Source organism: Eschscholzia californica, unplaced genomic scaffold (genome assembly GCF_041429995.1).
Source record: "Eschscholzia californica isolate CP2 unplaced genomic scaffold, dmEscCali1.0.p SCAF_5, whole genome shotgun sequence".
Taxonomy (NCBI): Eukaryota; Viridiplantae; Streptophyta; class Magnoliopsida; order Ranunculales; family Papaveraceae; genus Eschscholzia; species Eschscholzia californica.
In genome coordinates, this window is record NW_028238472.1 from 5,139,222 (window position 1) to 5,161,968 (window position 22,747).

General features: G+C 35.4%; 4 protein-coding genes across 4 annotated transcripts; 1 reads left to right on the forward strand and 3 right to left on the reverse strand.

Annotated features, from left to right (window-relative positions):
• Window positions 1-3,864: 3,864 nt before the first annotated feature.
• On the reverse strand, window positions 3,865-6,514 carry EMB1473 (Ribosomal protein L13 family protein). Its single transcript, XM_086640678.1, has 4 exons — window positions 6,082-6,514; window positions 5,511-5,696; window positions 4,743-4,913; window positions 3,865-4,180 (listed from the first exon to the last, which is right to left on the reverse strand). Exons 1-4 carry the CDS (start codon window positions 6,349-6,351, stop codon window positions 4,064-4,066), a joined length of 744 nt encoding a protein of 247 aa, XP_086496804.1. The 5' UTR covers window positions 6,352-6,514; the 3' UTR covers window positions 3,865-4,063.
• A 2,885-nt stretch (window positions 6,515-9,399) lies between these two features.
• On the reverse strand, window positions 9,400-15,726 carry LOC147536495 (citrate synthase, glyoxysomal-like). The gene is made up of 13 exons (XM_086644614.1): window positions 15,081-15,726; window positions 14,568-14,748; window positions 14,389-14,474; window positions 13,695-13,799; window positions 13,032-13,094; window positions 12,761-12,870; window positions 12,274-12,393; window positions 11,720-11,795; window positions 11,423-11,496; window positions 11,190-11,310; window positions 10,771-10,868; window positions 10,563-10,686; window positions 9,400-9,783 (listed from the first exon to the last, which is right to left on the reverse strand). Exons 1-13 carry the CDS (start codon window positions 15,327-15,329, stop codon window positions 9,652-9,654), a joined length of 1,539 nt encoding a protein of 512 aa, XP_086500740.1. The 5' UTR covers window positions 15,330-15,726; the 3' UTR covers window positions 9,400-9,651.
• A 2,057-nt stretch (window positions 15,727-17,783) lies between these two features.
• LOC147536496 (uncharacterized) lies at window positions 17,784-18,491 on the reverse strand. The gene has a single exon (XM_086640380.1). It carries the CDS (start codon window positions 18,489-18,491, stop codon window positions 17,784-17,786), a length of 708 nt encoding a protein of 235 aa, XP_086496506.1.
• Window positions 18,492-18,581: 90 nt separating this feature from the next.
• Window positions 18,582-22,747, forward strand: LOC147536497 (U2 small nuclear ribonucleoprotein auxiliary factor-like protein). Its single transcript, XM_086644615.1, has 7 exons — window positions 18,582-18,924; window positions 19,814-19,943; window positions 20,170-20,331; window positions 21,041-21,087; window positions 21,830-21,935; window positions 22,321-22,390; window positions 22,468-22,747. Exons 1-7 carry the CDS (start codon window positions 18,715-18,717, stop codon window positions 22,520-22,522), a joined length of 780 nt encoding a protein of 259 aa, XP_086500741.1. The 5' UTR covers window positions 18,582-18,714; the 3' UTR covers window positions 22,523-22,747.

Genomic DNA, 22,747 nt, shown 5'->3' on the forward strand with positions numbered 1-22,747 from the left:
TTTTTCATTATAGCTCCACGATTTTGCTCGGCAACAATAAAACAAGAAATTAATTCAGAATGACATTAAAAAGTTCATATTTATATATTGTTCCTACAAGTTCCAATTAGAAGTTTGAAAAATAGAAAATGTTTTCTCCAACATCTGTTCTTCATTACCAGTGAAACCACAATGTGTCAATTTTGTCGTTATTTTAAACATAACAGAACTATATTCTGAATTAGTTTTACAATCCTGCAGTCTCAGGTTCAGTAAGTCGTTTAGAGCCTTAAGAAGAATAAATTTTTTAAAATCGTCAAAACATTACTTTAGACCGATTCATAAAAATAACTTGCCCAATTTCTTGTTTTTTTGGTTAAAAAGACATCTCATCTTTTTAAAGAGCTAGGCCCCAAGTAACTTTTTAAAATGTTCTTGGAGGACAATTTTGTAGGAACTCACATTTTCAAGGTCAAAAATACCCTTTGTGTGATGAAAAATATCAAAAAAATCAAATTTTTGATAAACTAGGAAGTTTTTTTCTACTGATGAAAAATCGAACGTGGGAAATTGGTGAATTTCGCCGAGCTGATTCTAAAGAGTCGATCTCCTTGTGTTTTGATCATAAATCTATTTTAGCTTTTTGTGATTGAATCTCTTTACTCGTTGTTAGAAGATGATTTTGAGGATTTGAGTTAGTTTTGGTGAAAAATTCTAGAGAAAGAAAGTTGCAATATCCAAGTTTCGAATCTTTTGGGGTTTAAGTAAATTTTTTGCTATGTTAATTTTGATGTTTATGTTCAAACTTATTTGTTGAATTTATATGAAAGTTATGGAAGTATAGTTGATGCAAGGAACGTGTTTGATAAAATGCTTGAAAAAAATGTTGTTGTTGGGAATGCAATGTTAGTTGTTTTGTTTATACAAGATTTGGGTTTGTTGAAATAGCTCTAAAGTTGTTTGATGAAATGCCTTTGAGAAATACTTCATCTTACATAATCATTATAGGTGCTTATGTTCAAATAAAGAATCTCATGGAAGTTTTTCGAAGAAATGTAAAAGGATGGTGCTAGAGTTGATAAAATGACCGTTATAAATTTTTAGGATATTTAGCTAGTTTTTTGGTAAAACATTATATTGATATAATAATTTGTAACAAATTTCATGTTAAATCAATTCAAAAACTAATTTGCAAACCATTTGCAAGGCATTGCAAGGTGTTTGCGAGGTTCAACAAGTTGCTTGCAAGGCACTGCAAGCTCATTGCAAGGCTATGAAAGGTGTTTGCAAGGCACTTAAAAGTGTTTACAAGGCACTACAAGATATTTGCAAGGCACTGCAAGGTGTTTGCAATGCACTACAAATAAGTGGTTGCAAGGCTATGAAAGATGTTTGCAAGGCTCTGCAAGGTGTTTGCAGAAGCCTTCCAAGCTCTTACAAAACTTTGGAAACTTTTTCAGGATTCATCAAAATCACTTGAAAGAACCATGAAATCTATGCCCATCATGGTCGTCCTCTTTTTACGGGGGTTTGAGGGTGGAGCCCCCGTTTATTTGAAGAAATTTTTTAAAAAATGAATAGAATAAAATATGCAACTTTATATTGTCGTTGACCTTCTTACTGGGGTTTGGGGCGGAGACCCCGTTTTTTTGAAGAAAATTTGGAAGAAATTAATACAAAAAAAATATGTAACTTTAAAATATGTACGTTACAAGGCATTGCAAGGTGTTTACAAGGCATTGCAAGGTGTTTGCAAGGCTCTGCAAAGTGTTTGCAAAAGCCTTCTAAGCTTTAGCAAAGCTTTGTTAACTTTTTTTTAGTAATGATCAAAATCACTTGAAATAACCATGAACTCCATGCACATCATGTTCGTCTTATTTCTACTGGGGTTGGGACTCGGACCCCTATTTTTCTGAACAAATTTTCCAAGAAATTAATAGTATAAATATATTGTAATTGTTGTTAACTTTCTTTTTATGGGGGTTCAGGGTGGAGCCCCTGGTTTTTTGAAGAAATTAATACAAAAATATGTAATTTTGTAAGACGCTAGAAGTACTTTGCAAGACATTGCAAGGTGTTTGCAAGGCACTGCAATCACTTTGCAAGGGACTATAAGGAGTTTTAACAAACATGAAAATACATTCAATATCACAACCAATCAACAAACTATTAACAAATATACTTTTTCATTCATCAAAATTTTCATATCAAGAGAAAAATTCAATTTTTTTTTTTACCAACAGTAATTCTCATAAGAAATTATATCAACAACTAACTTTCTTCTAAGTTGCATAATCCATTTAAGCTCGACCGAATCGAAAATTTTCTTTCTATTATCGCTTTAGCATTTGATCTCTTTCTTTTTTTGTTTGTTCTTGCTTTACCCATACTGTCCATCAAAAGAATTTTATGGTTAGTCAAGAGATTATAAACCTTACAAATATGTTATAGGATTGTCTAATTATAGAACATAAATTAAACTTAACAAGGTTCTTGCAAGGCTCTGCAAGGCAGTGCAAGGTGTTTGCAAGGCAGTGCAATGTGTTTGCAAGGAAGTGGAAAGTGTTTGCAAGGCAGTGCAAAGTGTTTGCAAGGTATTACAAAGTGCTTGCAAGGCTATGCAAAGTGTTTGCGAGCTCATTGAAGCATTTCGTCGAGCAACTCTTGTGCATCTTTTAAACGACCTAGTGATGCATCATTAGAGATCCCCAAACAAGATTTATTCAATCTCCTAATTAATGAATTTCAACACTATAGAAGCAAACACTCCAATTAGCTTCCAAATCATCTACAAGATGCTTCCATCTATCACAAAAGGCATGAAATAATCATAATCAAATAGTAAAAGATTCATCAAACCCTGACTTTAATCAAATTGTAAAACTCAAAGTGTGATCATCAACCCCTAAATTGAAGAAGTCGTGGGGTTAGAGAGAAACTGTCATGGGGTTAGAGAGAAAAAGAGAGAGAAAGTGTGATTATTTAAAGGAAGATTTTGACATACACCCCCACTATTGTAACAATATTAGGACTACACCCCCGTTTTTTTAAAACTTTTGATTTACACCCCCACGTGGATGGAAACCGTCAACTTGGGGTTAAGTAGAGCGTGTGCCAAAGACACATGTGAATAAAGACAAAAATACCCTCGTTAAACTTCAATTTTCAACTTAAGCCCATCTTCTTCTTTCCTTAATCATCTCTAATCATCTCCATCACCACAACCACCTTCATCGACCGACCACCACCGTCATCGTCATCTTCTCCGACCACTACCAACATCGTCTTCTTCATCTTCATCGCCACTATAGTTTGAGTACTTGCATGCCTGTATTAAGTGTTGTAAACTTCATTCCTTCATCGAGGTTTTGATCCTTGGAGTTTTTATTGTACTTCATTCCTTCATCTATGTTTTGATCCTTGGAGTTTTTATTGTGGACATTTCAACCAAAGCAACTTTGAGTTTGTAATAACGCTTAAGCTGTCAATTATACTAATTTTCTGCCGTTGATTTTCTTTGCCAAAGTTTTAACGAGACGATAATGTTTCAACAATATAAGCCTTCTAAGTTGAGATAGACACTACAATGATGGTATCGATATACGTACTATACTACTAATATCTATCACTTGATTGTGATTTGAAAATGAAAATTGTTGAAGCATTAAGATAGTAAGGAATTTGGTGATTTCATAGTCCAAGTCTATCCTGAATCTTGTGTTGAAACCAGACAAATCTTTCTACATAATAATCCATCGAACAACAGTGAAGGAAGATTTGATGTAGCAATATTCATTAGTTGCTTATTACCGACAAAATAGAAGAAAAATACAATGAAATAACGCAAATTTGCTCTTATCTGAATAGAAACCATAAATCAATAGATAATTCTGAATTGATTTTGCATTGAAATAACCGGAACCTACAAAAGTGACATACTTTGAATTCAATTACTGAGATTAGAAACTAAAATTGTACAAAAGCATACATAGATAGTTAATCAAATGCAGAAAACTGGCATCAAAACCACAAAATAACTAATATGGCTTCTCAAGTTGTGCAGTAACTGGGGCACATACAAAAGTTATTTCTGAATTCGTATCCTTTTGTCTCTAATTGGCAGATCGATAGGTTGTTGTGCTTCATGTGGATGATCTGGTCCCTTGTATACCTTGAGATGATTAAAAAGAGCCCTACCCAACTGCAAAACAACCCAGACAGATAGAAAAACAGCAAATTCAAGATCAAGAAAGAATTGTTACCTAATACCAACTGTAGCAAAGCAAATTTTCCGGCTTCTTTCTTTTGGTAGTTTTAATAATGAATTTTAATCACAAAACCGGTCTTTATGGTTTAGGCATAAAGATGGTGTTCATCTCTTTTCTTTTTATTTGTCTAAATCGGATCGTGTGACTCTGACTCGTTCTGGACTTCTAGACTACAGCGCGATAGGAAGTTCAAGTTTTTCCAGCCGATGAGATCTTAGTTCAAACTTGTCATATGTCTCGGCCAAATGAGCTCAGTCAGACAATCAGATGCATGATGCAGACAAAAAACATACATTCTGAAATCAGTCTCGATGCAATTCAGATCTCGAGTCAGATATCACATTCAAAATTGACAAAAAAAAAGAACAAATGTATCATTTGCACATTGAAACAGCTCTGACAGAGATGAGAATTCTCCTTTGACTTCAAATATGGGAATCGTAAAGAAAAATTGATATATGAGTAAAAGTAAAACTACAAAGAGTTAAAACGTACCCTCCCCTTTGGAAGCATGCCACGAACAGCATGTTCAATGATTCTTTCAGGAATTCTCTGTTGAAGCTGATCAAATGTTTCTACCTTCATACCACCTGGTCTCCCGGAATGCCTCCTATATAGCTTTTGTAGCCTTTTCTTCCCAGAAACAGCAACTTTTTCAGCATTTGTCTGTGTATGAAATAAACAAGTATAAGAAATTTGCTGTTTTGTGCCAACCATGGCCCTTTAACGTTAGTTACGGAACCACTAATCAAGTAATATTTGACTTGAAATAGAAGATTTAGTCAACAAAACTTCACACAAGTAATTATGAAATTGATATACATAAGTGCTGCATCGTTCACCCTTTTGCACTTGAACTCAAGAATCAACCACTACAATTGCTCACTTGTCCAAATTTGGGAGACAATGAAATCAACACTCGGTTATGTTTGATAGCCTTCATATCCTCGGAAGTGTGGGTTCATTAACTCAAAAATTGTGACAAAAAAACATGATTCTTAAACACTGCCATGGAAATACTTCTTTGCTTTCCCTAGGAAACTAGTGGAAGTGAATACACCCTCATGGAATACATTCCTTGCTATCAAACACAAAGTCAGTCATTTTCTCATCTAAGACTAAAAGAGAACCTCAGACAAATTCTTCACGGATCATATGGCCAAGAATCAAATATACATCAAATGCAGTAAAGAAAAGTCAAAGACATCAAAGATTGGTTACGCCATTTAGTTGTTAAATAAAAAAGGATAAGCTAATACTTACCACGATAACAAATGCTCCCATGTCAACACTAGGAGTATATGTAGCTAAATTCTTTCCACGGATATGAATGGCGATAGTCGATGCTAGTCTTCCCAAAATTAGGTCAGTTGCATCAACTACATACCACGTTTTATCGGTGTTGATATGGTCTTCAGCCTTAGGATACCAAGTCTTATTCCAAATATCCTGGAAACAATAACCCATAGTTTAAACTTTTCAGTAAACAACCACCAATCTAGGAGAACAAACATACCAAAAGAAAGAAAAAAATGAACTTTTAACTCAATAGATTGGATAAAAAAGCATAAATTGGTAAAATGTGCATGGTTTTAGCTATAAAAACCTGGTTTTGAGAACAAGGAGCAAACCCTAAACCAAATCAAACCTCAATCAACCTCTATATGTTCAGACAATTTAATGAAATTAGAATATTGTTACTACTTACTAGTCAATTTTCATTTAAGCTTACTTGATTACATAAACAACCCTAATTTCCAATTAAGAATCCAAACAAATTGAAAGAGGAAAATAACAAGAAAAATAATGAGAGAGAGAGGGAAAGAGGAATTACAGGTCCAGTGACTTCAGAATCGAACATCCATTGTTGTTCTTTAGGGATTAAAGCAACTTCTTGACAACGTATCTGAAGATTTCTTTGCTTGTTGTATTTGGGGGTTTGAAAAGAAGAAATTTTGGGAGTGGATGAGAGTGTGAATCCAAGAAAAGAAGTTCTGTTAGCGGAGGAAGTGAAGGGAAATGAAGAAGAAGATGATGAAGATGAAGGTTTAGTTGAAAATGAAGAAGTAATAGCAGGAGAAGCCGAGGCATACGGTATCGCCATTTTCTCTCTCTCTAAATTACTCACAGAGCTCTAGCTCCTCTATTATCTCAGTTTCTCTCTCTATCTCCTCGCTGCTGTTATAGTTGCTCTGGATAAGGTAATATCTCGCCGTGTCTCCCTTTTTGGGCCGTGTCGGAGTGCAAAAGGTGCCATCCCGGCCCGTAGCCCACTACTAATGGTTGATAAGATACTAAGAGGCAAGCCCAAGGCTGCCCCTCTAGAGAAAGTCAAAAAATTTGGGTGAGGATAATTTAAAAATCTAAAATTTGGGATAATAGGAAACCAACCCCCAATTTGAAATAATGTTTGAAAAAAATACAATTTTACCCTAGCTCAACCCCGAAAGATATTTTTAAAAAATTTTGAAATCTTAGTTTGCGTTCAACAATTTTGTACATTTCTGAAATTGTTATTCCTCAAAAATATGTTTGCAAAAATATTTTGCATTCAGCAGTGATAGGGGGACCGAAATTCTGGGCGTGAAAGTGGCGTGAATCGCCATCCAACGGATTGGATTCACGTTGATTTCATCAAGAGAGAGAAAGTGGCGTGAATCCAAGAGTTGGTGGCAATTCACGCCACTTTCACGCCCAGAATTTCGGTTTCCCTCTCTTTTCCCTTTTGTATTTTGTCTTTTGTATATGACAAATACAAAATGCCACTAACATTTTGGCTAAAGAATTTTTCGATTTGTCTTGTGAAGAAATAAATGGTTTCGCATCTTTTGTTTTTCTTTCAACATAAACATTTAGATTAATACGTTTTTTTGTTTTTTGCAAAATTAAAATGTTATGCACATTATCTTTTGTATTTGATAAACACATTCACAGACAAATAATATTTTGGCTAATGCACTATATATGTCGTTGACAACATAATTATATATGTTATCAACATTTCATAACAACTCAGTGCAATTATATATGTTGTCAGCATTTTATAATAAGTCAAGGCGTTATTACATATGTTTTCAACAAGTTTGTAACAACACAATTATATATGCTGTTGACGGTTTATAACTACATAGTTATATATGTTGTCAACATAGAAAGATAAAAATGGAATTATAAGAAAAATAAAACTGTTTGATTAACAACAAAATTATATATGTTGCCAACCGTTTAAAAAAAAAATTGGATTTTTTTTTACAATAATTTTTTGGAGTGTTTTTTTCCCATTTTGGCCCATTTTTGGGGATTTTAACTCGTAATTTCAATTTTTCGAAGAGTACAATATTTTAAAATTGAACGAAGATTTTGTCAGTCATAACAACTTCTTCTTAACCATGTTCTTCTCTTGCGGAGAGAGTTTTAGATCTTGTAGTTTTCCAGAGGAGGGATCCCTCCTCCGGATTTTCCTTTTTTTTTTTTGGTTTATCTTTTAGATCTACTATTTCATACCCCACTCAGAAACCCTAATTTTCACTGACATCCTCTCAACAAATCTTTATTTTCATTCACTCTGTGCAATTCCTTTTTTTTTCAGTTTCCCCTAATTTTTCAGATATTAGGGTTAGTATTAGTTTCATTTATATATGTTGGGAAGAAGAAATTAAAACTGAAGCAGAGGAATAAAAGAAAAAATGGGATATAGGATATGTATAAACATCGAGGAGGAGGTGTTGATCAAAGTCTCAGATTGCTTCGCTTGATGGTAAACGGATCAATGATGCCATGCATAGACAAAAAACTTGCAAAATTATCACCGTCCACTTCAAAGGGAGCAGTTATTGACGATCTATGGTTACTTCAACACTTCGCGGCTTTATCAAGAATGGTCAATCTACTACTACAATGGAAGTCGAGAGAGATGTAAATTAGTAGTTTCATATTATTAGTATTATAAATTATGTATTATCGACCTTTAGGGTCTTTTCTTTGAGTCTGTGTCTTGTCAATTCCTTTGCCTTCATGAGGCACTTTACATTCGAAAGTTCTGTGAACTTTACTTGCGTACCATGTAATCTTGTGATCGTTATCCCCCCCCCCCCCCCCCCCCCCTCCCGCTTTCTTTCCGCTCTCAGTCTTCGTTTCAACGAAAAAAGGTTTTCTTTACTGTAACTGTTTTTCGTCGAAGGGGATGGGTTTTAAGAGATCCCATCATTCGTTTTAACATGGTTGATCGGCCACGAAAATACCCATAAAAATCTTATTATCGATGTGTCGTTGTTGGGTCGCCACGAGATCTATTGTGTTCCGTCGACCACGAGTCTTATGTTTGGTCGACCACGAGATGTATCATTGTCAATCAAGAGTTTCAGGAGTGAAACCCCCCTCTAGAGTTTCGCCTAAAACCCTTTCATTCGTCGGAACATGAGGATAGTGAGAGAAGTAGAGGTTCAGGGAAGAGAGAGAGATAGGGGAGAAGGAAAGGAGACAATGGCTGTGGTGGTTGTAGTCGGAAAAAGAGGAGAGAGGGAGATCTAAAGGAAAAAAGAATGTTAAAATTGCAATTTATCAACGACCCTTACACGACAGCAGGGACAGGAGGGACAAAAAAGAATTTACACCCAAAAATGAGTACCGCAAATGGCCATTGGGAGAGAGGTTCAGTCAACTCTAGCACCGGCCCTTAAGAAAGAGCTCTTGTGTGACTGCACCTCTCGCACCTCCTCTTTCACGCTCCTGAGCTTTGGGCTCACCCACTTGTTTTGAGCATGTCTTTTTTAAGGTAGGGCAGAGTGTGTACAGACAAGTGGAGAAGTCATGACAAGTCATGCCAAAGCACCCATCAGGCCATCACTGGACACAGTATGCCGAGATATATTGATTATTAACTCGAAAACCAGACTAAATCCCAACTATAAAAACTGTGCCAACAGAATCTCAGACGAGTAGCTATGAGATAGGCGATATGAAACCTGTATGCATGTGTACTCAGTGTGGAGAGATGTACTCAGTGTGGAGAGATGTACTCAGTGTGGAGGGAAAGGTTATATGAAGAATCCATGTTATAACCTAATAGGATGTTTTGACTTAATTCGAATATCAAAACTTACAAACCCTTCTTTCATCATTTCATTACTTTAACATTAACAACAGCGACAAATAAACAACTCAGGAATAAAATTTATAAATGGAGTAACATTATTAGGTATCAGACCATGAAGAAATAAGAGTCGGACCCCATCCTTCTAACTGATACAATTAAAGGATATAATGAAGGAGATATTGACACAACAACAATCCCAGACTAGCATTATTCCAGTGATTCACAACAAATGTCTAATATGCATATATTGTGTTCAACTTATTCTAAACCTTTAGGTGATTCGATCGATTCAGCCTCAAATTTGACAAATTAGATTCCAACCCCAGCTAAACGCCGCCTTGTTGCGTTTGAAACAGATACCTGACCGAATCTATCTGCCTCACCAGTTTCCATTCGTTCCTTGAGTGGCATATAATGTCGAAACCATTTGCCAGTATAAACCTGAAAGGATCAAATCAAACACAAAAGTGTTTGCTCGTCAGAATAACTAGGCAGGGCACTTACTACATGAGTTTGCAGCAACATGACTAGAAAATCTGAAAGCAGAAAGAACTTGAATTTATCCGTCGATGTTCACATCAAGACTAACAGATTGAGTTATCAGAAGCTCTCAATCATATCATAAGATATCAATTGTAACTATACCTCATATCGGTGCTTCCATAATCAAAGGTCTCTCATTCTAGCTGTGCTAAAGTTTAACGGGATTTTTTGTTAGTGCCACTTTTACTATATTTCTTTTCTTCGCGTCTAAATCTGATTCATTGTTTGACTTCTCTGAGTCTAATTGTCTGACTCAAATGGACCCAAACCGGCACTCAGACGAGTCAGACATTAGATTGGTGTGGTTACTACTGCACCACTCCTCTAGGCTTACTACCTAATAATTGAACTCAGAAACTTGTTCCTTTTCAACAAGAATGCTGAGGAAGACCCAGGAGAAGTCCCTTTTATTCGCTAACTTAATGCTCCATATTTAAGTTCACCAACTAGTCCTACAGTCCTACTTCACATCATCATGTTTAGACGCATTTCATGTTTTACACGTAATGAGCCTAATGACTATACGATAATCAGATGTTTCAAAAATCTCACACCCATATAAACAGTTCTTACAAAACTACGAGGTTTAAGAAAGACAGTAAACAAAGGTAAAAGTAAGTGAAGCAGTTTCCATAATATCTAATAGAAGAACGAATAACACGAACTAGGAGACTCACCTGTGCCGGTCTCATGATTTTTGTGTCAGGATCATCTAAAGACTCGCGCCAATGTGATAAGTACCCAGCCATGCGAGGGATTGCAAACAAAACAGGAAAGAACTCCGTTTGAAATCCCATTGCCCTGATTAGCAAAAGCAGTTACAAGACATTAAGAGGACAAGAACAAGATATCCTGTGTCATGCTATAAACTATTGAGAGATTTACCTATAAATTAAACCAGAGTAGAAATCAACATTTGGGTAAAGCTTTCTCTTAACAAAATAGTCATCTGAAAGTGCAGCTTTCTCCAATGCTACAGCTACCTGAAAACATGAAATAAATTTTATTGACGAATCCGCAATAAAAAATAAGGGAGTGCAGGGAAGAGTATGTTCTATGTAGGACATATACGAGCCTCTGGTGGAAATATGAAACAACAGAACAAACTTGCAATTTCCCCATTTAGCAAGAGCCGTTATAATTCTAAGTGAGGCATACAAATTCATGGAGGTATATCTTGATTTATCTGTCCCATTTGAAGTATACATATCCCTATCCCTCAGCTAACAGATCAATGGTCCATTCGTGCACTGACAAAATTTAAACTAAATCTTAGTGTCTAGGCTCTAGGGGAAAAGAAATACCTCAATAAGTGGATCTCTGCCAACAATGGAGAAGACTTCCTCCGCCAGCTTTCTTATGACTATTGCGCGCGGATCATAGTTCTTGTATACACGATGACCAAAACCTGACATCTTTCGCTTCCTGTTTATGCCATGTAAAAACGCACAGTAGAAAAATTATTTATATATAATCTAGACTTGAATTACTCAAATCCCATGAGTTCGAAAGAAAAGTAAGAAAATAGTTAACTCACCTGTTTTTAACATCCTCAATGAATTGTGGAATGTTCTTAACTTCTCCAATCTCATTTAACATCTTAAGCACTGCCTGTGATCATTACAAATAAACAACGCTGATGTTTACGGACTATAATATCGACATATCGTCATTCTTCAACTTTATGGAATATAATATTAAAAGCATTTGCAGCTTAAATTTTGAATTATCTAAGATTTAAGCACAAATTTTAATTGTAACCTGTAAAGTTCACGTCACTCGTGCTTTAAAGAATCGGATCAATATAGAAAATAAAAGATAGCTTTGTGAGTACCTCATTTGCACCACCATGAAGAGGACCGTATAATGCTCCAACAGCACCAGAAAGAGCTGTATAAACATCTACACCGCTGCGAAATGGAATAACATGTGTTTTTATGTCACCTTTTTGTGTAAATAGGAGCTAGAGAAATCGGCGATCTAAGTTTCAACCTTGTGAGAGAAGCTCAGAAGAACCCAGATCAGTAACTTATATCTTAATTGAATATGAAAAGGTTTAGGTGAGGTTTGTCAAGTATCTATTTAGAATTAGGAGGTTAATCCCCAAGCTAAAGATAGTTAATTATTGTTTTGTGACATGGCTAGATGAATAACTTTAGTTGAGGGAGAGATAAAATGGGAGTTCTAAAATTCTTCTCTATATAAACCTAGGCCACGTCCACATCAATAAATGCCGTTACAAGGCTCCCTAATTTCTTTATACTCATTTTTATTTCCAATGGTAAGAACCCAAGGTTACCAAAATAAACATGTTAAGTGAAGTCCTTGTAAGTTCTAAGGTAACATTGGAACATACTAGCTTTGCACTACAAAAGTTGAAATTTGTACCTTGATGCTAGATGCCTGGCAGCAGCAGTGGAGCAATTCATTTCATGTTCTGCGTGAAGTATGAAGAGAACGTCTATAACACGAGCTAGACGAGGGTTGGGCTTATAAGACCTGTCGCCTCTGCAATTTTTAATGAGCATATTTTCAGTTAGACTGGTAGATACCTAAAACCCATACTCGCGGACTTATAGTTTCATAGGATCACAAGAAATGCAGTGTGCACAGATAAAACTACGTTCATTATGTTGTATTGGAAAAGAACTCATACAGTAGTGTAATTCATCTTCTATTTCTGTGTTAAATTGACTTAGCCTACCTAATTACATAAAATAGACAGAACTATTTTCTCTCTGTACATGTATGATTTTCCTAAAAATGGTTATTCATACCGTAACTCCATTTCTGACAGCAAGAATCAAACAAGTGTTGCATTTAAAGCCTAATTAGATTAACTGACAAAAGAATTATGGTAGCAGTAAAAACTCACAGTGAATCTAGCATGTATAAGAAGTTCTCCGAGTAAGAAAGGTTGCTGGAAGGAAGAACAAAAGGCCTTCCAGCCGTCCTCAAGTAAGCAGCTGCAGCAATTGTGGGTGCCTAAAGAATAAAGTATGACGATTATACTATTAGTTAAGATTCTACGAATTAAACTGCAGCAGTGACATTCACAGCTTCAGATTTTGGAAGCCAAGAACAAGAAGATAAACTCGAGCATGAAAAACAAGTAATGGAATGTAACAATGTACAAATAAAATTACCTTTCCAAGTATACGTGCAATTTGCTTGTCTCTCACTTGTTTTGAATTATAAATATCCTGGCCCTGATAGAGAAAGAAATGTACGATTTGAAATTTAATAAGTACTTCTGCATTTTGATTTCTTACCTTAATTTACATATGAAATTATTGCATGAAACCAATGGGAAAAATGATGCAGACGAAAGAGAAAAAACAAGGAATGGGCAGTCAGGCAACTCAAGAGGAACGATGCCTTAAAGGTAAAGGTCACGGTGCCCTAGAGAGTAACGACCAATGTATGAACATACAAGGCAGTGCCTTAAAATACATTTTCACGCCTCTAGGCAGTTTGCTCTCATAAGGCGAGGCGTACGCCTCTATGCGTAAACAGCGTAAACTAATAATTTAAGGAAAATGGTATTAATTATGTAAAAAATTAATATATTTTTGTACATTACTATCGTCATATAGAGTCCTAACTCTAAGTGAATAAACAAAATACTAATATTTGTGTTGACCAACAACTCAAAAATAACAGGTTATCTCAGATGTACACATTTTAGTCTCGAGTTCAAACACATACACTTCGAGGCATCAAGTGACCTCAAGATGCAAGTCGGTGCGTACACCTTGAAAGTTTTTTAAAACATTAGTATTGACCCCAAATAGAAAACCACCACTTACCCTAAGAGCAGGATTAGCATCCGGATGGAAGACTGATAGAGCACTCATTGCACTGCAAAGTACACCCATTGGATGAGCATCATGAGGCATCGCCGATATTATGTCCTGGAAAAGCAACGATTACCCAACATTACAAATGTAAAAGGACAACCTTAATTCGAGTTACCAGAAAGCATGTTCATTCATTCACTAATACACAGTTTCAATTACAAGGATAATCGCTTTCTTCCTCCTTCACTGCTGTAGATAATTTTTTTTTTTTTTGAGAATCGACTACGATTGCGTTAGTCGTTACAATGCATTAATACATCATAAAGATGTGATGAGCACGATAACCACCTAATTTAAATCATTAATGAAAGAGACCTAAATCCCAACAACATGAAAGAGGCCCAAAGCCCAACAACATGAAAGACGCCTAAAGCCGACACATTTATTACAATATTTACTTTTTTTCTTGCCTAAATTACATGGGATAAATCTTGATGGCAAACTGCTTCCACCGAGACTCGATCCCACGACATCATGGGCTTAAGAGGGGGTGTCCAACCACAGTTGTAGATAATTAAACCCACTATATTCTACACCACTTAAAATAGAAACTCAAGACTCCCCCGTCTCCTAATTGAAAATATTGCGGATTGCAGCTATAAACAATCATATGGATAACAAAACAAATCGAGCAGAAAAATACCAGAACTCCCTGTGGAACAGCTGAATGCTGAGAAACTGTGAACTCCCAGTCCGCTAATTGGTTATGAGTTGGCAAATTCCCATACACTAAAATTGCAAAAACCAGTTAGAATGCCAATATGCAACAAAAGAAAACCCTAATAACATACCCAACATAAGAACTTTCTCTAGGAAACTTACTCAGAAGATAGGCCACTTCTAGAAATGAGCTACTCTCAGCCAATTCCTCAATCGGGTATCCTCTATATCTTAGAATCCCCTCATCTCCATCAATGTAACAAATTGATGACCTAACTGGGGCAGTATTAAGATAACCAGGATCATAAAGTTTAAGCCCTTTGTCATACTTCCCTGTTGTTATCTGTTTAAACGAAAAATAATTAACCACAACAAGAAGCATTCAGTAACAAACCCTAAAATTAAACCAATTAGCTCAAAACAACTTCTTAATTAGAATTCAATTAGAGAATTACAAGATGCACATAACAAAATTCAGAACAAAAAGCTCAATTAAGGATCTCTTCAGGTCATTAAGAAAATTCCTTTTTGTTTTGATTTTCTAAGATCAAATTGCAATTTTAAAAAGCTCTTGATTAAATTCTAGACCAAATTAATCTAAACTAAATAAAACCCTAACTTCAGAAAACTCAAAAAAGATCCAATTTTTTTTTTTTTTTTTTGAAATTCAATTACCTTCTTCAAATCGGTAGCTTTAATAGTTCCATCCTCAGAAACCTGAACTTGATATTTCTTTCCAGTTCGTTCATCAACAATCGTTAAAAACCCTTTTAAATTTCCAGGTGGAGGAACAACATCTTGAGCAGATACAATAGAAGTTTGAAGAGATGAAGATTGAAAACCAGTTGATTCATAAGGAATCAAATGAGATGATAGAACAGCTAATCTTGCCCTAGCCATCATTGATGGATCACTATTCTCCATTTTTAATGAAATTTTGAAAACCCTAATTTCACCAATTCCCTTTTTCTCAGATCAAGAAAACAATTCTTTCATCTTTTATGAACAATTTCTTACTCTTCTTATTACACGGATTAGAGAGAGAAAGAAAAATGTCAAATTTTCATACTACGAGAAAAATGATTAAACTGAGATGTCATTTTTAACGGCTGATAGAATTCCACGTTTTATGTTGTTTCAATTAGTTCCAGATGTACGGCTGTAATAAGTTAATGTAGTTTAATATTGTGAGTGATGTAATATAGTAGCCATCTTTAGGTTGCTTTTCCCAGAAAACTTAAACGTTGAAGATAATCATGAGAAGAAAATATTTATCAACCCAGGGTTGACTGTCATCCTTAGGTGTGATCCACTTGATTTTTTTCGAGATAAACAATAAGTAGATTTAGTACTTATCGGACGGTCATTAGATGAGGAAGACAAAGTTTGATAATTTAGTTTATGAAAAGCGGGAGTAGGCAAGAATAAGATTAGGTTGTTATTCTTGGAATGCTGAAAACTCTGTTAAGAAGATGGATCGAGACGAGGACACTACTAAAGGCAGCCAGGTTTTATGCTACAAGCACGTGGTTTTATTTTCTTTTTTTAGTTTACTTTTCAGAAATCAGCTACTGATACATCTCAGTTAAATTAATTATAAAAGAGGTTTAAAATCCAACAACATGAAAGAGGCTTAAAGCCCAACAATCTTATTATTTTATTTATACTTTTAATAATCTAAATTGAGTGACCATGGATTTCACCTCTTTTGGGACCTCCATAATTTTAGAGTTTATGTCAACACTATCAACTACTTGGACAACCAAGTGTAGACACTATTAACACCAGAAAATGTATGGGTCAATGAATACTGACTATAGTGCTTTTAGTAACACTTTTGAGACGACTTTAATGCCTTCGTTGTTATAGTAGACTCAACGTTTACATTTTGTTTGTTTTTTCTAATTTAGATCTGGATTGACTTGATTCAAATTCTACAAATCTTATTTTATTGAATTTGTTAGTATAAATGGTTAAAATGGTTGATTTCAGGTCTTTTTTTTTCGATTTGAACCACGTATAAAAAAAAATCGAGTTTATAAGTTGATCGTCTTGAATAATCTCGGTGCTTTTTGGCAACACTCTTGAGACAAGTTTAACGACTTAGTCGTTATAATTGGTCGAACGTTCACATTTAGTTTGTGTCTTTTTCCTATTCAGATATGGATTGCCTTTATTCAAATTCTACAATGTTTGATGTGTATTGAATTTGTTAGCCTAATGGGTTAAATTGTTTGTTTGAGTTTTTGTCGGGTTGAACAACGTCTGATACAAGTCTAATTTAATAGTTCACCGTCTTGAGTAATCTCTAATTAGTATGTGTTTCTGATAATAACAAATCGACGACTGAGATGCAAACAAGTTAGTTCAACAAAAAAAAAATGCAAACAAGTTAGAGTCTAACAAGTTATATTCAAATACTAAAAAAACACCGCCAAAGTATTTTTGTCATATACGTCAACGTTATTATTACAGTGGTTTCGGAATTGGTAGGGTGCGCGCGAAAATGGATTGAAACGGTTAAATTAATTAGGACCCAAATAAGTGATTTATTATCAAACAAATCAATTTAATTTTACTGGATCTTAAGTATTTTCAAACCAAATAAATGTACACACAAATTACATGATTATGAGCAATACATTAGGTTGAATGTTTTGCAACCTCGTACAAACTTGTGCAAATCCATTGTAAACTAATTGCCATTTCTACCTTGTATGCCCCAACTTTTCAAATCTTACCATGTGCAAATTTTTACTTGGGAAGTTTGGTGTTTAGACCTCAAAGTTAGACTAAAGAGTGCTTGAGCATCAAACACCACCATATCAAACGGAAAAGACCTCATCAATCATAGATGGCTTCTTTCAATCAAAAGAATGATAAAGTAGACCATCCCATCAATATCATCTAAATATCAATAGGTCTACACGAAAACTCGTGCACTCACCTTTAGCATCTATCACCGGCTAACATAACATTCTTAAGGGGATGAAGAACCATGCATACTCGCGCGAGCATGACATGTATCACATGCCATTTATATATATCGGGGGTATATCAGAAGATGTGAAACGGTAATGTTAGACTTATGTAATCAGGTTAGATACAAATAGGTTGCTAATGAAGGTTTTGTAATCGTACATGTTTCGTTGATTCTAGCGGCGCAAATCCAGACGCGTACAATCTAGTGTCAATCATCAGGGGCTATCGATATCATTCATAACACTGGAGTGTGAGCCTAATGCTAGACATTGGTGTCATTGATACCATGCACACTATTAGGCCGCGGACTTGTACAGCCTAGTGCCAACCAACTAGCACTATCCATCCCATTCGGTCCCTTTTTTTTTTGATGAAAATAGGCCATTGCCTGTTTTATTAGCTATTAGAACAATAATGAATGTTGGCTAAATCTGCCGCCAACGGACATACAATGCAACTAGGAGTCTCATAGATCTCCAAAGTTTGATTCAAGTTTACATTAGAGAATTTTGCTAACATATGCGCAACATTATTCGCCTCACGAGGACAATAAGAGAACTCTGTCTTCTCAAGCTTTGCAATATCTGACTGGATCTCCATTACAATCGGTCTTATTCTCCACGGTACCTCATTCAGCTCCTTCGAGCATGCATGTATTACAATCATAGCATCGCCCTCAATACCACACTCATACTCGGGGAGTAGTAGTGCAATGGAAAGTGCTAGCTTTGCAGCCCTTGTTTCTGCTTCCAAAGGCGATGAGGATCGACAATTGGTTGTTAGTGCCATCACAAACTCTCCTCTTTCATTTCTACAAACAGCAGCAAGTGTGGCATTACCATTGAAGTATGCAGCATCGAAATTTACCTTTAACTGCCCGGATTTTGGTGGAACCCAGATTTTGAGATTAAGCGCGAGACTTGCTTCAACTATTTCATGACTCAATACCGGGTCTAAGAATTCCTTATACATATTTTGTGCTTCTTGGATTATTCTATAATTGTTCGGTGCTATATTCTCAAACGTACACTTGTTTCTTGCTTTCCATAAGAACCATGTAACGTAGATACGCAGTGTTATCACCTCTTCCTGCTCTTCACTCATTAACCATTTACATAAAAGAAGTTTGAAATCACCATTCGGTCCCTAATACACACCCGTCCTGCTTGCATTTTTTCCACCCCATAGGCCATAGGTTAGGTAAACAAGGTCCGCCCCAGCCATGGCCCCTCCCCCTTGGAACCTCTACTCATAAACATATTCCATTCTTGAGGTTAACTCTGCAATTTAGCATTTTCTCTCACTAACATCTGTTACTTTGTTAGTGATGGGACAAAGTTTTGAAGAATTTGAACCCATTTTTGGGAAAGTCATTCCAGAATTTGAGGAAAACCCTTCAAATTCTCTCACTTCTTCATTACTTCCTCATCTATTTCATGTTCATGCTACAGATTCTTCTCATATTAAAATCCATGTTACTGATTTCCATTCTTACACTTGGGAAGCCATTCAATCCATTACCCAACTTGAAGATTTGGTAATATTAATATCTTCTTCTTCTACTTATCTGTTCTTAAATAATTTATGTTATCTCTATGGACTTGTTACTCTATTTCAGTAAAATGAAAACCCTAAATGTGTCTGTATTAGGGTTTTAGGCCTGTTTGGATATGTTGATTAGATGCTTATTTTTAGCTTTTTAGCTTGATTTCAATGTTTTATTTGAAAGAGATTTCGTTTTCTTATTATTTAACTGATGGAATTAGTAGAGTGGGATAATTACAATTCTTGGTTGGTTTTAGGTCATGTTAGCTTCAGGAAAAATGTAGAGGATGGAAATATTTTCAAATGGAAAGTCTCAATCTGGCCATGTTTGACCCTGACTGTGAAGAAAGAAAACCTAGAAGTGATGTGTGAAGTTTCCAAGGGATGTTTCTATTAAGGCCTAGTTCCTAGTTATGGTTTCCGGAAATTGTCCGTAGACCCTATTTTTCTGTTTTTATTGGTTAAAATTGCATGCCAATATTCTTGGCTCCCTATGCAGATCTTATACAATATGTGCCAACTTGTGCAAACCGTACTCGGAGCGTACCTGTGCAACCCCGTGAAAAACCTAATATTGAAGCCTATTGATGGTTCTTTTTGACAAAAAACTTGGCTTAGGGAGCTTTTGCACATTTTCCCTTAATTGTTTAGTTTGTTTTCCATATATTTACACTTGAAAACTTCTTGAATTTCCATACCCAAATATTAAATTTCCTATTCTTAACGATTTAGTTGGACTTCCATATATCCATTGGAATAAGTTGTGCCAATATACCAGGGGTATTTTTTTTTTCTTATGCTAATAGAGATAGGAATGGTGCTAATACTTATTATTGATTTCCTATAGCATCTTAACATCTCACTATTTATTTAACATGCAGAGAGATGAAATTGGAATTGGTGGTTCATGGTCCGAGTTTACTGATTACCTGATTGCCTCATTGAAATCTGACGGTGTAAAGCTTGTTATTGGAGGCCTTACAACATCCGCGGACTCTGCTGGTACACATGGTGAGTGATTTGCTTCACTAGCTTACAGTTGAAATTTTAGCTTGTCAATTGTGAGTTTGTGAGATGTCGCCAAGGGGGTGGTAATGTGGTGCTATGCTTACCGTTGAAATTTTAGCTTAACACGTAAAAGTACAGCAACTACATGATAACAATCGGACACCAAATAGATAGAGATCCATTTACGTTTAGTTTACTTATATGTTGTTGCTGGAATTTTATTTGTCAGATGGCACAGTTGCTAAGTTGATCGCTCACAAGTCCAAAGGAATGCCACTTGTTACATTCCGTCTTAACAGACTCAGGACCTCATCTGTCAATGATGCTATAGCAAATCTATCCATGGAGCTCTTTAAAGCATTTAAAAGCGAGCAGGAGTTAATTGTAAAAGGTTAAACAATCTTATATCAAGTTTAATAATTTTATATTTTATCTTTTGGCTCTTGCACATTTTATGTTACCATCATTTTCTTTGTTGAAAGGTTATGTTACCATCATTGTTGGTTACTACTCGTTCCGCGAATAAACTTTCTTTTATATGTTAATGATTCCCATCATTTGAAAGATTTTTCTTTTCATTAAATTAGTTGTTCGTTAAATGTTTAACATGTTTATCAGCCAGTTAGTTGTCTTTCTCTATGATGCCACAGTTATCTTAATTGTACTGATGTTATTGTTGACGACGTCTCCAAAGGAAGAGGAAAATTACGTGTTCATTGTACACAGTCCTTTCTTTTAGCAATTATGAGCACAAATCAACATCTTTCCTATTCAAGAAATCCAACCACATCTGTGATTATTCTAAACACGTCCTTGTTACTCCATGCATCAAGCGACCCATCAATCTTCACCATCAAAATCGAACATTAGGGATATCTCAAACCCTAATTGCATTAGTCGGATTTCTACTCTCCAGATTTAAATTACTAAAATTTTTTATTGTACCCAAAAACTGAAAAAGGGATCGTATATGCATATACAATTGTGCAACTGCCAACTAGTTTGCTCCTTGCTTAAGTAATTGTGCAACTTTCTTTCCCGGTCCTTTTAAATAATTCGCTTGGATAATATACTGATTGTCTTCCCATATTTTATTACAGAACAAGCGCGTTCTTATCACTTGACTGAAAGGTTATCTGCTGAAAAGGTATTCTACATTTTCCTTACCTGAAGATTTATTGGTTAAAATTCTATTTGCAGTCAGGTCCATTTATCTTAATAAACATCTTAATTGGTTTATGTAGATTAATAAATACTTCAAAGGAGTTTATAACTGATAATCACTATTAGGCCGCGGATAAGGAAAACATAGATAAACGTTGGAACTAGATTTTGAAAAAGATAGGCAAAAGAACACGATCGACACTTCACTATTCGGGATACTATAACAACAGTCTCACTTGCAGGATTTACCATGAAAGGAATCTGATAAAATGCTATATAGTATAATGACCCAAAGGCTAAGGTAATGACAGATGTTACTTCTAACTCCTCCCCCTTAATGTCGAATACTAACATTCTTGCCTAGCTTGGAGTACACATATTCCAAATTCTTGACGATGATTGGTCTTCCAACCAGTCACTGCACCAACTTTTTCATGTGCTCATGAAGAAATAGTTGATGTTATCCTAAATGGTACTTTTTAGCCAACTACTCGTCGTACTCTAAAGAACCAAGCCCTAGCAATGTTTAAACAGATAAAGAGGCTTGGGTGGTCTTGGTTGACATGGTTGTTCCATCTTCTTCACAGCTCTTGCAAAAAAGTTAGCCAACTAGCCATCGAAATTTGTTGCTGCTTGTTAGTAACGTCTGCTATCTCAGCTCATGGGAGATATTGTTTATATCTAATTGCAGACCTGACTTGTTTATCGTTTTTCTGATCGTTCAGGAGAAGAATGAGAGTCTTCAAACCCAACTTAATGCAGCTTTGTTTTCCAAGAAACAACGGATCTCTACATCATCGGACGAATCTTTGCCTACTGCAATTCCTATTGGTAATTTCGACGATTCCTAGTTTCTAACTCAATACTGCACATGAGAGATTTTACTTTGTGACGTATATCTTGTTGGTTTTGAACAAGAACTCGCTTTCTAGACATATTTCATTTTCCTCTGCATGTTATTAGTCATTTAGTCCTAGGTGGTCTGCTTCTTTTTTTCCTCATTGTCTGAACCTGAATAGTCTGACTCAAATAGACTTAAAATCAGCCCAAATCAACTTATATGACAAGTTAGACATTAGACCTGACTCCGAAGACAGCAAACATTACATTAGCTGAAACGCCAAAATCCACTTGACTCGAGTATTTGAAGTTCATTATTCTACTATACCCTTACTATAAGATATATTTGCATATCGTTTTTAATTACCTCTTGCAGATAAACCACCCCTTGAAGCTCTTCCTGTCGCCACAAAAGTCAGCCATCGTGTTGTGCCTGCATATCGCAGGTAACGTAGTTTTCGATCATTCATGGCAACCTTGATTCTTCTTATGCTTTCTTCATAATTTGGATTTATTTTGGCAGGGCAAAAGTAAGAGGAGTGTTATTGGATGATAAAGATGATGGTGGTGGTAATTAAAGGTTTTGATTTCTAACACTTAAATCCATACCAAGTTCTAATTAAATACTCAAAAGAAAAGCTTCTTTTTTGTTCAACTATACATGTAATTAGCTAACAAATAGCTATCGAGTACATGGGATATACATGTTTCTTTTGAACTTTGTCGATTGCAGATTCATGTCACTAGAAAACTTGTAAAGGGAGATTGAATTAAACATTTTTTTTGTTAAGAAAATGTATTTC

Coding starts and splice junctions, on each gene's coding strand:
- EMB1473 (XM_086640678.1), bottom strand. CDS start 6,351: ATGGCGATACCGTATGCCTCGGCTTCTCCTGCTATTACTTCTTCATTT. Junction 5,697..6,081: donor ATTCTGAAGTCACTGGACCT/GTAATTCCTCTT, acceptor TATTGTTTCCAG/GATATTTGGAATAAGACTTG. Junction 4,181..4,742: donor GCATGCTTCCAAAGGGGAGG/GTACGTTTTAAC, acceptor GTTGTTTTGCAG/TTGGGTAGGGCTCTTTTTAA.
- LOC147536495 (XM_086644614.1), bottom strand. CDS start 15,329: ATGGAGAATAGTGATCCATCAATGATGGCTAGGGCAAGATTAGCTGTT. Junction 13,800..14,388: donor CTGTTCCACAGGGAGTTCTG/GTATTTTTCTGC, acceptor TTGCTTTTCCAG/GACATAATATCGGCGATGCC. Junction 9,784..10,562: donor AAATCATGAGACCGGCACAG/GTGAGTCTCCTA, acceptor TGATCCTTTCAG/GTTTATACTGGCAAATGGTT.
- LOC147536496 (XM_086640380.1), bottom strand. CDS start 18,491: ATGAGTGAAGAGCAGGAAGAGGTGATAACACTGCGTATCTACGTTACA.
- LOC147536497 (XM_086644615.1), top strand. CDS start 18,715: ATGGGACAAAGTTTTGAAGAATTTGAACCCATTTTTGGGAAAGTCATT. Junction 21,088..21,829: donor AAAGGTTATCTGCTGAAAAG/GTATTCTACATT, acceptor CTGATCGTTCAG/GAGAAGAATGAGAGTCTTCA. Junction 22,391..22,467: donor GTTGTGCCTGCATATCGCAG/GTAACGTAGTTT, acceptor TTATTTTGGCAG/GGCAAAAGTAAGAGGAGTGT.